The sequence below is a fragment of the Vitis riparia genome, chromosome 6, assembly GCF_004353265.1.
Source record: "Vitis riparia cultivar Riparia Gloire de Montpellier isolate 1030 chromosome 6, EGFV_Vit.rip_1.0, whole genome shotgun sequence".
NCBI classification, from domain to species: domain Eukaryota; kingdom Viridiplantae; phylum Streptophyta; class Magnoliopsida; order Vitales; family Vitaceae; genus Vitis; species Vitis riparia.
Genome location: NC_048436.1, coordinates 6925757 through 6940954, shown reverse-complemented (window position 1 = coordinate 6940954; position 15198 = coordinate 6925757). Strand labels below are relative to the sequence as shown.

At 29.3% G+C, this 15198-nt stretch overlaps 1 protein-coding gene across 2 annotated transcripts; it reads right to left on the bottom strand.

Moving 5' to 3' along the window:
* Positions 1 to 4658: 4658 nt before the first annotated feature.
* LOC117915783 (molybdopterin synthase catalytic subunit-like) lies at positions 4659 to 6593 on the bottom strand. Of its 2 annotated transcripts, none has more exons than XM_034831464.1 (2): positions 6505 to 6593; positions 4659 to 5689 (listed from the first exon to the last, which is right to left on the bottom strand). In XM_034831464.1, exon 2 carries the CDS (start codon positions 5590 to 5592, stop codon positions 4885 to 4887), a length of 708 nt encoding a protein of 235 aa, XP_034687355.1. In that variant the 5' UTR covers positions 5593 to 5689; positions 6505 to 6593; the 3' UTR covers positions 4659 to 4884. The 2 variants fall into 2 exon arrangements, with proteins under 2 accessions (XP_034687355.1, XP_034687357.1); XM_034831466.1 differs by lacking the exon at positions 6505 to 6593 and adding an exon at positions 6235 to 6498.
* Between the last annotated feature and the right edge of the window lie 8605 nt (positions 6594 to 15198).

The following is a 15198-nucleotide window of genomic DNA, read 5'->3' as shown; positions in this document are numbered from 1 at the left end:
CGCATTAGTGTGTATGATTATACATTGAACATGACTTATGATAAATTATATGATAAATGACTATCGGGCTGACATGACTTCTTTAAGCAATTATGTTGCATGGGTTCTCAACATTGAGAGAATATTGCGTTAGTGCTCAAGTCATCAATGACTTTAACATAGCAGTGAAATGCTAGAGTGATTATATATTCCTTATAGATTGAGTGACCGGTGGTTCAGGCAGGTAGCAACAAACATTCTTAATAAAAGTATCATGATATCTTATGAGTTTGAGATAGAATATCCCTTTAATGATCATATGCATTTATGATCATGAAATTTGTAGTCATAATAATTCCTTCAAAGGAATTTGACATATGTTTTTTATGGATAAGAGTGTGTATATATATATATATATATATATATATATATATATATATATATATATATATATATAGGTGGATTTGAGACTCAATGATTGAAGAGGTAATCTTGAGAGGTTGATAGTTATTACTTATTAGATTATGGACATAGGTTCATAGAAAACTTACATGCAATGAATAGTAGGTCACAAATCAAAGAAACTAATTAATTTGTACGTTTATTTAATATTATGAAATATTGGAGTGTAGTTGATTCCCTTTAATGGAGTGTTGAATCAATTTTGGAATTTGATTTTGAGTGAGTTAATATTATTGTAAGTCCCAAGGGTCCGTACTTGAGCTCACAATTATTAGTGAATCATGGTTTGAGGTAAATTTTTATTTAATTATAATTATGCATAAGGGTGTAAAAGTATAAGCGTATAACTCCTTTTACATAAGCATAGGGTTGCACAAGTACTTATAATTAAGTGTTTATGGTTTCTTCTTATGTTGTTTAATTAATTGGAGCCTATTGAGCTAATAAATTAAATAAGACCCATTCGATATAGTTTAAGTGAATCAAGTCCATGAAATGGACCTTGACACTTAGCTCAGTATTTGTCTATATAAACCCTTTTAAGGTTTAGGGTCAAACAAAGTTTTTATCTTCCATTCTTTGTTAAGAAACTCTATACCATTATTTCTTTAGAGAAGATTATACTTCTCTGTATGTCAAGTTTTAAGGAGTCATTGGGTGGAAGACTCACTTGGTATTCAGGAAAACTTTTACAAATTGAAAAAAGAGGGATTTAGAACATCCAAACCTAAAATTATGATCTTTAACACTAACAAACTTGATTTTTTTTTAAATAGATATATGCGCCAAGCCTAGGGATGTTAGATGCATACTCCTTTTAGATCTTGGGACCAACAGTTTTGACATTTTTCTTCTTTCTTATTTTTCTTATATTTGTCTCTTAATGTTGTTATAATTATTTTACCATTAGTTTTTTCACTTGATTACTATCAAATTCCAAGAGATTTTATTTTTAGTTTTTAACTCAATTTTGTTTATTTATTAATTTTTTTCTTTTTATTTTTTAAACTTTTTTTCAAGCTTTTTGTACTCTTATTACTTTTTGTTTTCTTTTCTTAGGATACAATTTTTTAATTTTTTAATTTTATTTTGTAAGTTATGCTCTTAAGAAAAATATTATTTTAATTTAATTTTTCTTTTAACCTCGTAATATGTAATTTTTTTTAATTAAAGAATCATCTTTTAAACTTCATTTTTTTTCAAGTTTTATGAAAAGAGAATCATGCTTACAAGCTATGAAAAAAATTTCTTACCTATTTTGGTCACTTCTTTTTTAATAATGTAATTTTTTATTATTTATTTTCCTTTTATATTATTTTACTTTCAGTTTTTTCACTTGACAAAGTTTAAAGTTTTAACTTTGTTAATAAGATATTTATTTTATATATTTTTTTTCTTAAAATTCAATTGTATTCTATATTTTTATATGATAAAATAATGTTTTCACAATATATATTTTTTTTATGAAAAAAGTCACACTAAAGTGTACTAAAAAGTGTACCACTTTTTTTTAGCATAGTGATACTTTTAAAACACTTAAATTATATATATATATATATATATATATAATATATATATATATATATATATATATATATATATATATATATATATATATATATATCTATAATAAAAGAGTGATATCTTTTTTCTAAGGATTGTATCAATATGTGTTATTACACAATAACATCCACTCAATTTGTAGTATTTCAACATTATACAAGACCTTGAACATGTAATATACGGTAACAAATCTTATCATAAGCCAAAGACGAGTGGTATATTATTCCCACCATAATGATACTTTTAACATATTTTAGTGGTACTTTTTTCATAAAAACATGATAATTTTTTTTTTCTTAAAAGAGTAGTATTTTGTTTTCATAAAAGAATAGTACTTTGTTTTCACAACAAAAGTAGTACCATCTATTCCAAGGATTGTGTTGATTGGTATGATAAAATTAAGAGAAAATTAATATAAATTATTAAATACAATTTTTTATGAAAAATACATTTTATTTTTTATTTTATAAAAATTAAAAATTTTAACAAAGAAAAAATGTTATAAGTATAATTAAGTTTTTATCTTATATAATTAAAAATATTAAATATTTTAATTAAGAAAAAAAGTTAAAACTGCGGTTAAATTAGATTCATAAGCAAAAGGTTAAACCACGATCACCAACTTTTATTTTCACATGAAAATTTATTTATTTATTTTTAAATATAAACAACAAAATAATATGATAATGGAAAAAAATTTATAAAATAAATAAATATTTATTTAATAGAAATATAGAAAATCTTTTATACTATACCTCCATATTTGTTCATTATGTATTTATTTTTATATTAAATATGTTCTTATTAATTACTTATTACATATTATTATTATTATTATTTTGTGTTAAAAATATTCATAAATAATTAAAATCAATCAAAATGAATAGATGAAATAGCCAACAAAATTGAAATTAAAAATATTTCATGAAGCCTACACATTAAAAAAAAAACACAAAAAGATGAAAAAAAAAAATCATATGGAATGGTTGGTTACCACATATCAATTTTTAATTTTTCTGTTTCTTTTTCTTTTTTTTTTAAAAGTCAACTATGATGGGCTCTTTGATTTGCCATGTCAAAGTAGAAAAAACAAAAATTGTAGTAGTTGACTATTGAGATGAAGTTTAAATAATAGTTTTGAAATTTGGATGATTTTAACTATTTGAATACATGTTTTGGGATTATTTTTCGTATATGCTTTAAAGTCAAAAGTCAAACTTCTCAAGATACTCTTTTATGAAAATAGTGAATGATTACATGATTATCTCTTTATTTAATCATATTAATTGTATTACTTATTTAAAGGGTGTGAAGATCTTCCAGTGGTCCAAAAGAGTTAAAGGAAAGGAAGAAGTTATCGAAAACAATGAAGATGAAACACTATAAGAAGTTGATTTTTTCGTTAGGATAAAAATATCTTAAAATACATGTTAAGTTAAAAAAAAACAAGCATGATAATGAAAGATTAAGAAAACAAATATGCTTACTCGAAAAGAAGGAAATGTTCTTTTTCTTACTTTTTATAGCAAAACTCGGGTGATGTTTAAAACGATGAAATAAAGATTGGGAAGAGGAAATCAATTTCATGTCGGTTCATTAATGTAATTGAAAGATTTTATAGAATGAGAATAAGAATAAAAAAATTTGATCGTTATAAAAAAACAAATCTTAAACCCACTAAGATTTTGATTTCTCTACAATCTTATGATTTATCTCCATTCACTAAAATTGATTTGGTATTATGATTTTCCTTCATGACATAATTTTATTCTTTGTTAAAAACTTAGAAACATATATAGAAGCGTAAAAATGCTCAAAATAGTATTTCTTCTGCTTCTTATATCTTAATTGCACCTAAAAGCAAATGAAAGAAGGAAAACAAAGAACATTCCATGAGTCATGGTTCAAATATTTTAAATGGGATTGATTGGATGACAACACCCAACTACCCAACCCTTGGTAATCAAGTTTTATTTAGCTGAATTTTAATCGGTGAGTACTAACTTCTAAATCTATATTTGGTTCTCAAAAAGTATTAAAGAAAAATGATTTTATCATATTTATTTTTTTATGAAAAAAAAATATATATATGTAATTAATTTTTTTTAGAAATTTATGTATTTTCATTTGACATAAATTTTTGGTAATAAAGGAAAATAAGTAAAAACATATAAAAATAATTTTTTAACTTTAAATATTTTTTTCATTTTCCTTTTACTTTTTTTTTTCTTCTTTATTTTCCCCCATTCACATTTTCCCTCAAATTTTGAATGATTCAATTTCCCACTTCACTATGGTAGAACCCCATGTTGATGCCTAAATACCAAATGCTCACCCTTAGGTTCCCAAGGAGCTGAAGTTGATGGTTATTTCAAGTTCATAACATGCCTAAAAAGACCAAAAAAAACCCCAACAAAAAGAAACAACTTTATTCAATCAATCAGCATACAACAACTTTGTTAGGGAAATTCATTGCAAAATTTTCAGATGCATGTTTTGTGAAATCTGTAGGAATTATCATAGTCCTGGGCCCAAACTCAATAGTTTGGAGGACCTAAGGACTTCACCCAGCATCTGTTTGGGTTTGCAGAATTGCTCCACACTTTTTCTTTTTCTTTTTTCTGCCTTTTATAGGCCAGAATTGCCAGACACAATTTGCCATTTAACTTGTGGCTCCTATTAGAGAGTAGTATAATATATAAATATCGTTAATTTTATTTGAAAGAACAATAGATGATATGCAACAAAACAGGCACAGCTTTTCCACCAGACCCTAAAATGCATTTGATTGTTAACAGTGAACCGAAGGGAGTGAATAAAAATGCACTTGAACTAGATCTTCTTACCCATAAAGCTCTCCTCCATGGATGCATAAAGTGGTCATTCAACATCCACCTTCACCTTAGCCCCACAGCAACCCTTCCTCTCCAGTGCCTCCACCTTTACTTTTCTTGAACAGCATGTCCCTCCCTCCTGCAGCCCAGCATTACCAAGTTCTGACCTCCTCTCCAAAAACTTGAGTTCTCCTTCCACCTTCTCCTTAGCCCCACAGCAACTCTTCCTCTCCTGTGCCTCCACCTTTACCTTTCTTGAACAGCATGTACCTCCCTGCTGCAACCCAGCATTGCCAAGCTCTGACCTCCTCTCCAAAAACTCAGAGTTTTCCTTCCAAACCTCTCCATTTGCATACACCTCCTTCTTCCATATCGGAACTGATGCCTTAATTTCATCAATCACAAACTTACAAGCGTCCAATGCATCAGCCCGGTGAACAGAAGAGATTGCAATGAAGATACTGGTTTCCCCCACTGAAACTGGTCCCAAGCGGTGGGCAACTGCAATGGAGATGAGGCTCCAGGATGCTCGGGCAGATGAACAAATGTCATTGATGCAGCGGATGGCCATTGGAACATAAGCTTCATATCTCAACTCCAGAACTGTTTTACCATCAAACGTGTCCCGAGTCGTGCCTGAGAAAGTTGCTACAGCGCCTGCCTGTGGGGCACTGACATAATTTATATACTTGGCAATGTCAATCACATTATGCTCTTCTAATATTTCAACCAAGTTTCTCTCCTCATCGGCCATCTTCCTCAACTGTAATGCTTTGGGTAATTCAGACAACAAACTTATCCTAATCTTTCTGCAGAAATTACAGAGCTAGCACAGCCATGGCTAGATGTTGCTGCCAATGAAACAAGAAACAGAAAATGTGAAATATCATATGGCCCATTGGAAAACAACAAAACTGTCTGCATATCGCAATCAAAGATCATTTGGCCCTTCAAAATTGGGAGAGACGGTTTCAAGCTTATTCCCAAACAATCTACCCTTTCACAGTCAGCAAAGTTGCCAACAAAATATCAGGATTTGAATTTCTCAACCTGAATTGAGGACCACCAAAATAAGCATTTTCAAGCAAAAAATCCATTGTAAAAAAATTAACTTGTAGTAGTCTATCCATGAATCAATTACGAGACCTTATCTGATGGTGATAAAGGAAAACTTCAGATTTTACTGATTATTTTTTTTCATTTTTTTTCGGTTCAATTTAAATCTCCCAGATGATCTAGTTTTCATAGACTATAGATTTTCTGCAATTTCATCAGCAGAAAAGATGTTAAAGCAAATATCTAAGGTAACATGAAAAATTAGGTTATTGGAATTAGCAGCTGATTAATGAATTGAAAATACAGATAATAGCTCCTCGAATCATAGGGATTTTCTTACGAATTTTCGACTAATCGAAGTAGATATTATCTTCCTTAGCGCTGAAATTAATTAAAAAAGAATTTCAACGCCCGCCTTTAGATATCAGGTCCTGGAGTGGAGCCCAAGGCAACCACAAAAATGGAGAAATTTTCCTGGAAACTCTTGATTTCCAAAAAGAAAATATGGTAATGGATATAAAGGGAAAAGCCGAAAAGAACTAGATTCTTGGAGGAGAAAGGGAAAACAGTTTGAAACCAGCATGAGAGGAGGGGAAAGAGAGGATCAAACCTGGTGTATTGTTGAACTGAAAAGTTCCCGCAGCTAGTAGTGGTGGTATCACTGCGGATACGGAGTTTTGGGTCAAAATGACCCATTTTTGAAACTTAATGTTGAAAACGGGCACATTTTGAAACTATTGTTCAAAATGACCTCTTTGATGCCACGTAGGCGCCACATCATTAAAAAATATTTTTTTTTCGTCATTATAATGAAAGCCGCAGTTGGGAAACGCGGCTTCATTTTTGTACTAAAGCCGTATTTGCCAAACGCGGCTTCATTTTTTAACTAAAGCCGCGGTTGGCAACTGCGGTTTTAGTTCATTTTTATTTAAATTTAAAATTTAATTAAAAAATTATTAAATTATAATTTATGAATAAAATTTAAAAATATACTTAAATAATAAATTATTTATATTTAAACTTCAACAAACATAAATTGATAAATAGAAGATATTATAAATGAATGTTTTATTTATTAATAAATTAATAATCTTAAAATAATAAATTTATATAACATATAAATAATATATAAAATTGTATAATTTATTAATTTAAGATATTAATTTTTAATTTTTAAGATATTAATTTATTTATATTATGATAAATTTATCTTTATCGAAATAATAGTATAGTAGTTAATAACTGAGATTTCAATTATAATATTTTTTTCTACTTTCCAATTTAATTAAAAACTATTAAATCACAATTTATGATTGAAATTAAAAAATATACTTAAATAAAAAATTATTTATATTTAAACTTAAAAATCTAGTATTACTTCAACAAACACAAATTAATAAATAGAAGATATTATAAATAAATGTTTTATTTATTAATAAATTAATAATCTTAAAATAATAAATTTATATAACATATAAATAATATATAAAATTGTATAATTTATTAATTTAAGATATTTAATTTGTTAATTTTAAGATATTAATTTATTTATATTATGATAAATTTATCTTCATCGAAATAATAGTATAGTAGTTAATAACTGAGATTCAATTATAATATTTTTTTTTTTACTTTCCAATTTAATTAAAAACTATTAAATCACAATTTATGATTGAAATTTAAAAAATATACTTAAATAAAAAATTATTTATATTTAAACTTAAAAATTTAGTATTACTTCAACAAACATAAATTAATAAAAAGAAGATATTATAAATGAATGTTTATTTATTAATAAATTAATAATCTTAAAATAATAAATTTATATAACATATAAATAATATATAAAATTGTATAATTTATTAATTTAAGATATTTAATTTGTTAATTTTTAAGATATTAATTTATTTATATTATGATAAATTTATCTTTATCGAAATAATAGTATAGTAGTTAATAACTGAGATTTCAATTATAATATTTTTTTTACTTTCCAATTTAATTAAAAACTATTAAATCACAATTTATGATTGAAATTTAAAAAATATACTTAAATAAAAATTATTTATATTTAAACTTAAAAATTTAGTATTACTTCAACAAACATAAATTAATAAAAGAAGATATTATAATGAATGTTTATTTATTAATAAATTAATAATCTTAAATAATAAATTTATATAACATATAAATAATATATAAAATTGTATAATTTATTAATTTAAGATATTTAATTTGTTAATTTTTAAGATATTAATTTATTTATATTATGATAAATTATCTTTATCGAAATAATAGTATAGTAGTTAATAACTGAGATTTCAATTATAATATTTTTTTTTTACTTTCCAATTTAATTAAAAACTATTAAATCACAATTTATGATTGAAATTTAAAAATTATACTTAAATAAAAATTATTTATATTTAAACTTAAAATTTAGTATTACTTCAACAAACATAAATTAATAAAAGAAGATATTATAAATGAATGTTTTATTTATTAATAAATTAATAATCTTAAAATAATAAATTTATATAACATATAAATAATATATAAATTGTATAATTTATTAATTTAAGATATTTAATTTGTTAATTTTTAAGATATTAATTTATTTATATTATGATAAATTTATCTTTATCGAAATAATAGTATAGTAGTTAATAACTGAGATTTCAATTATAATATTTTTTTTTACTTTCCAATTTAATTAAAAACTATTAAATCACAATTTATGATTGAAATTTAAAAAATATACTTAAATAAAAAATTATTTATATTTAAACTTAAAAATCTAGTATTACTTCAACAAACATAAATTAATAAATAGAAGATATTATAAATGAATGTTTTATTTATTAATAATTAATAATCTTAAAATAATAAATTTATATAACATATAAATAATATATACAATTGTATAATTTATTAATTTAAGATATTTAATTTGTTAATTTTTAAGATATTAATTTATTTATATTATGATAAATTTATCTTTATCGAAATAATAGTATAGTAGTTAATAACTGAGATTTCAATTATAATATTTTTTTTACTTTCAAATTTAATTAAAACTATTAAATTACAATTTATGATTGAAATTTAAAAAATATACTTAAATAAAAAATTATTTATATTTAAACTTAAAAATCTAGTATTATTTCAACAAACATAAATTGATAAATAGAAGATATTATAAATGAATATTTGATTTATTAATAAATTAATAATCTTAAAATAATAAATTTATATAACATATAAATAATATATAAAATTGTATAATTTATTAATTTAAGATATTTAATTTGTTAATTTTTAAGATATTAATTTATTTGTATTATGACAAATTTATCTTTAACAAAATAATAACATACTCTTAAGTCGTAGTTGTCATATATAGATTTTTTTACAAAATTAGTTAATGAAATTAATTACAAAAAGTCTACTACAAAATGTAATTTTTAATAGTTTAATTAATGTCACAAAAATATCCACTAAACATTAATATAGTGGAAAATAAAAAACATATATAATCTCACATGCCTCCACAAGGAGAGAACCTATGTGTAACTGGTACTCTCTTTCTTTTTGGACGCCCCTCTCTAACTGTAGCAGGTATTGCATGTGACACATGAAGAACATCTGTCTGTGATGGGGCTAGAGCTGGAAATAGAGGTGGTGGTGGAGGTAGCAATCTAAGTCGACGTAAGCCCCGCCTACCCCTCGGAATGACTGGCGGTAAATCTAGCTGAGTAGATGTGTCAATCTGCACTAATGGTGGGTCTGAAGAGGTAGGAAGTTGTGATGGAGGTAGGTCTAAAGAGGTAGGGGGTTGTACTGATGGTGGGTCTGAAGAGGTAAGGGGTTGGGCTGATGGTGGGTTTGAAGAAGTAGGGTGCTGCACTGATGGTACGTCCGAAGAGATGGGTGACTGTACAAATCGTGAGGATAAAAAGGTAGGAGGCTGTAATGATGCTGATACTGACGATGTGATGGGCTGACAACTACTATATCTACCTCTCCCTCGAGATGTCGACCGACCTCGAACAAGTGGTGGTCGAGCAACTGTCGACTGAGCTGGTGACCTATCTCCTCCATGCTCTACATGTGGGAGACGATAATCCTCCAAAATAATGCACATAACATCAGTGGCCATACGAATAATATCAACAATACCAGTGCGGCAAGCATCAATATCACAGTCCTCCAATGCATGACCTCCTCGAGATATGATAGATGTCATAGTCTCAATCTGTCACATAAAATGATATATAATTATTTGTTGGAATAAATATTATACAGAATATTTACATAATATTAAAGTGATATGAACCAATAAGTGAGCAGATAAAGCAGTAGCCTGGTACCTCATAGGTCCAAAATCACTCATAGGTGTAATAAAACGACGTGTAATACGACGATACCATGTCATGTACGGAGTATGGTAGTCCATATGAGGCCTTATAGGCGCCGTAGTGACAATGTGGTCCCCTCTAGCCTCCCATAATGCCACGTAGTGCTCATGATACAATCTCCAATCAAACTGAGGTCGACCACGTCGATCTATGGAGTGAAGGTCAGAATCTATAGGGGGTGTCGAAGGAATACCCTGTATGAGTCCAAACTGTCGCAACACATGCTCAAGACAATGCCACTCAACAATATAAAAAAAAAAATAAGTGGTGACATCGTCCGCCAAATATCCTGATCAGCTAAACAAATGTCTGGAAGCAACGCTAGTATATCATCTGTGTAAGGCTGCCATAATACCTGATATATTCATAGATGAGTATGTATTTAATGAAGTATAAATTATATTATTAATATTAAGATGTTCATGTTAAAGAATACTAATATTTAGCCCAAACCTGATCAGATCGCTGTCTATCAAACTCATCTCTGTATGTGACCAACACATGATGAGGAGTGTCTGTATGAGACAAGGGAACTCTCCACCTACTCCCTAGTGCATCTGGTGGGAATCTCTCATCTATAGGCACTGGTGCATGGGGAGTGATCTACTAGGACGACCCACATGTAATCGTTCCCATGACCATAACTAAAAATGAAATAAAATTATGTTTAAGTGCACATAATTATGACAAAATTACATAATTAATAAGGTTAGCAGTTATACCTGCAACAAATGTAATGGTCCTACAATAGATTCTGCACTATCTAAGCTAGCTCGACATAACTCCCGATAAAGATGTGCTAGTGTCGCACTCCCCCAACTATACTGTGCAGTCTCACCAAAATCTCTTAACATGGGTAGAATTGCTAATTGGATGTAAACCCCCTTCTTATCTGTAAATAATGAACCACTAACTAACAATAAAAGATAAGCTCTAGCATGGCGCTGTAACGTAACCTCATCTACAACCCCTGGTGGTAAGCGGGAGAAATGGGTAGTAATAAAACGAACTGTAAGGGATGCTCCACGAATATCAGTATCTGCTGGTCGAACACCCAATAACTCCTCACAAAGTGCATGCCAATCAATATCTGTAGAACCAGTGACAGGATGGCCATGTACATGTAATCCGAATAAGATGGCTACGTCCTGCAATATGATGGTCATCTCACCAACTGGCATGTGGAATGTGTGCGTCTCTGGGTGCCATCTCTCTACCAGTGCAGTAATCAAAGGCCAATCAACCTTAACATGGCCCACTCGATGAAAGACATAAAATCTTGACTGTATAATGTATGGCCGAACACGATCATCCAAAACCCACTCTCGAAGCATCCTATGTCGGCAAGTCAAAACACTACCCATATATGGATCAACGCGAATGGTGGATGATCGATGTCGTTGCTGAAGAGTAAGCACAGATGTATCCTCAGGGTCAGGACGAGCACGAAACAACGGAGTATCCATGTCTGTATGTACATCAATAAATGATATAAACAAAATATGAATGAATTGACAAGAAACAATAATATCTAACAACATGAATTTCATCCCAAATAAATTGTAAAAATTTGAACAGCATTTCCCCTAAACAGTAGAGATTTAAAATTTTTCAATGTAACCTGATATAAGTAAAATATGAATGAATTGAAAAAAAAACAACAATTTCTAACAACATTAATTTCATTATTAAAATTTTAAAAATTTGAACATCATCTCCCCTAAATATTAGAGATTAATATTTTTTTCATGTAACCTGATATAAGCAAAATAAGAATGAATTGACAAAAAATAATAATTTCAAACAAACAAACGTCAATAAGATGTTCAATAAGATAGTTTCTACATATATCTTAAAACGATTAAGGTCAATACTAGTAAATTTTAAAAAAAAAAAACAGTACAATAAGATGTTCATGAAGTACATCAACTCCTCCTATCATTGGTTTCTCTATTAGGACAAGAACGCCGATTGTGACCCGATTGCTTGCAAAGTCCACATGTTTGTGGAGTCCTAGTTTCCCTTGCATCCATCTCATTATGCAAACGACTTGATTTTGGTCGACCAGAAGTTAGTCGTTTCATTGAGTCTGAAGGCACAATTATCGGTCCATTATATTGAGGCCACTCCAACTCATCAAATATGGGATAAAACAAGGGAGCCCATGTTGATAGGTAAGCACGTGTGGTGTAATAACCTTGTACAAATTGTCGAAAATCAATTGCTGACAATGACAAGCACAAGAATGTGCGAACATGGGAATCCTAACAAAAGTGTTTTGTTACATGTGCAAGACCTCGTTTGAAGGGTAACATGATATGTGCGAGGTTTCCTATTACTGCTTCCAACAAAGTGTCTAGTTTTAACATGAAAACGTCCCGCCACATGATCATACAAAGAACCTCATGTGCACCACCTTAACAACTTTAGCCTTTATCTTGGCGTCAATATGTGGAGTGAATTCTTCACCTGAAGCGAGCCGACTGGCACCATGCTCCCGCCTGACTGTGAAGTAACTGTTAACCCGATAAAAAGTTAACTGGACTAAAGCTGTTATTGGTAAGTTATGAGCACCCTTAAGGACACCATTAAAAACTTCAGACATATTAGTTGTCATAATCCCATATCTCCGCCCACCATTATATGAGAGTGCCCATTTTTCAAGAGGAATTTGCTCCAACCAATTTCTAGCCTCGACATTTATCCGGCCAATTGTATCCATGTGAGAAATAAATTTTTTAACTTTACTCTCCATAGTAGCCCTACACATGAGATCCTTTAAAGTCTTATCTTTGAACTTTGTGTTGAAATTACTCGCTAAATGACGCATGCAAAATCTATGACAAGCATCTGGCTGAGTCCATCCCGAATATGTTTCATTGACAGCAACTATAATGCCAGGATGACGATTAGAAATTAGACACAACCCTTTCCTTTGTGTTACTCCAACTCGGATACATGCCAAAAACCAACTCCAACTATCTGTATTCTCTCCTTCTGTAATGGAAAATGCAAGTGGAAACAATTGGTTATTACCATCACATCCCATAGCAATCAGCAAAGTCCCTTTATATTTTCCATACAAATGTGTCCCATCAATACTGAGAACTGGTCGACAGTGTGCAAACCCTGTAATAGATGGAGCGAATGCCCAAAAAACACGCTGAAAAATTTCTTCATTTGGATTGTTTCCAGGAACCATTTTGGAATACATAATGCATCCAGGATTTGACTGCTCCAAGGCAAGAAAGAAACGAGGCAACTCTGTATAAGACTTGTACCAATCACCAAATAATCGAGTCATTGCTTTCCTTTTTGCCTTCATTGTTTTTTGATAAGAAATTTGGTAACCAAATTGTTCCGCAACGACAGCTTGAATTGTACCAACTGTAATGATCATTTCTGCCTTCACCAATGTTTCAATATACTTAGATACAAAGCTAGAATCCAACTGTGAATGATCTTGATTAATACATGGATTGACACATGTATGAGGACCTTTGTACTTTGTGATTCTAAACATACCCGTATCTTTCACTGTCATTGCCCTTAGTCGCCATTGGCACTCTGGTGCTTTTTTACATTGAAGAACTAACACACTTGCATTTGATCTATAAACAGTAAACTCTTGGTGCGCCTTTATGGAAAACATCTTCACAGCATGTTGCAAATCTGATTTTGAGGAAAATATTTGGCCAATTGATAATTTTCCATCAACATTTCCTAAAGTTGGCTTTTTCCATGGAGTCCAATCACTTACAACATAATTAATTGCCGCGTCCATATTTAAAAATTGTGGTGTAGGTGGCATATGGTATGAAACGGGTACAAATGTTTCCTGTAGGTTGTCATTAGAGATATTAAATTGGGTACCATGTGGAGAGGCAACTAGTGATGTGTTTTCAACCTTAAACTCAACCTCAGGATTATTAGACCTATCACCAACTTCAAGGTTCACAAATCTTGTGCTTTCACATTCCACAACTTGTTGGACCATCACCAAATCAATATTTTCTGTTTGACAACAATTTTCATCATCATTAGGTAAATGAATCTCATCTGTGTCGATTGCATCATCTCTATCATCTTCCTCATCTCTCTCATTTTCGTCATCAACATCAGTATCACCTGTTGATAATCGTGTCAAATGACCCATTTCATTACTCAAATGATAATGGTTGGGAGTTTGCTCTATGAATAATTGAACTGAAGACATTCCATACTTTGATGGCACCAGTAGCATACGTGCAACTGTCCGATTATTTCTCACCACTAATGGTTGAAATTTGTTCATTTCAGTTGGATGACGACATTTCAAGACTAACTGATCGTCTCTGTCAACACCAATGATATCATATATCATCTTCAACAACTCCACAAAGGTCGTATGAATGGGCACATCTATAGGCTCAATCTCTACATTATTTCCAATATATCTCAAGTCCGTTTTTGTCCTCAAAATTGTTCCACTCCAATAACATAGCACTTCTACTGTGGAATCAGTCATAATCGCCTTCACATAAATAATAACAAAAGGTTATTACATAAAAAAAATTATATTTATTTAAGTAAAAAATAATACTTTATGGTCAATGACTCATAAAATACAATAATAAACCTAATAAATATTGGAATGTAACAAAGCTTCATGTCTAAATACCAAGTTCAACTCAAATGAAAGCAATGTATAAGCAAATAGGTGTATAAGTAAAGAGTAGGATGATATTATGAATTAATATTATTTTTGTGGTCCAATAAAATGTTTTACATGTGTTTGGGTTACAAACACGTTTAATTTATTTTTCTAATTTCATAATTAGGATGAAATGAAATTAATATTTTTATATTAAAAATTAAATTTTAAAATAAATATGTGTTAATTATGT

Excerpts from the sequence above, each read along its gene's own strand:
- LOC117915783 (XM_034831464.1), bottom strand. The coding sequence starts at position 5,592 with ATGGCCGATGAGGAGAGAAACTTGGTTGAAATATTAGAAGAGCATAAT.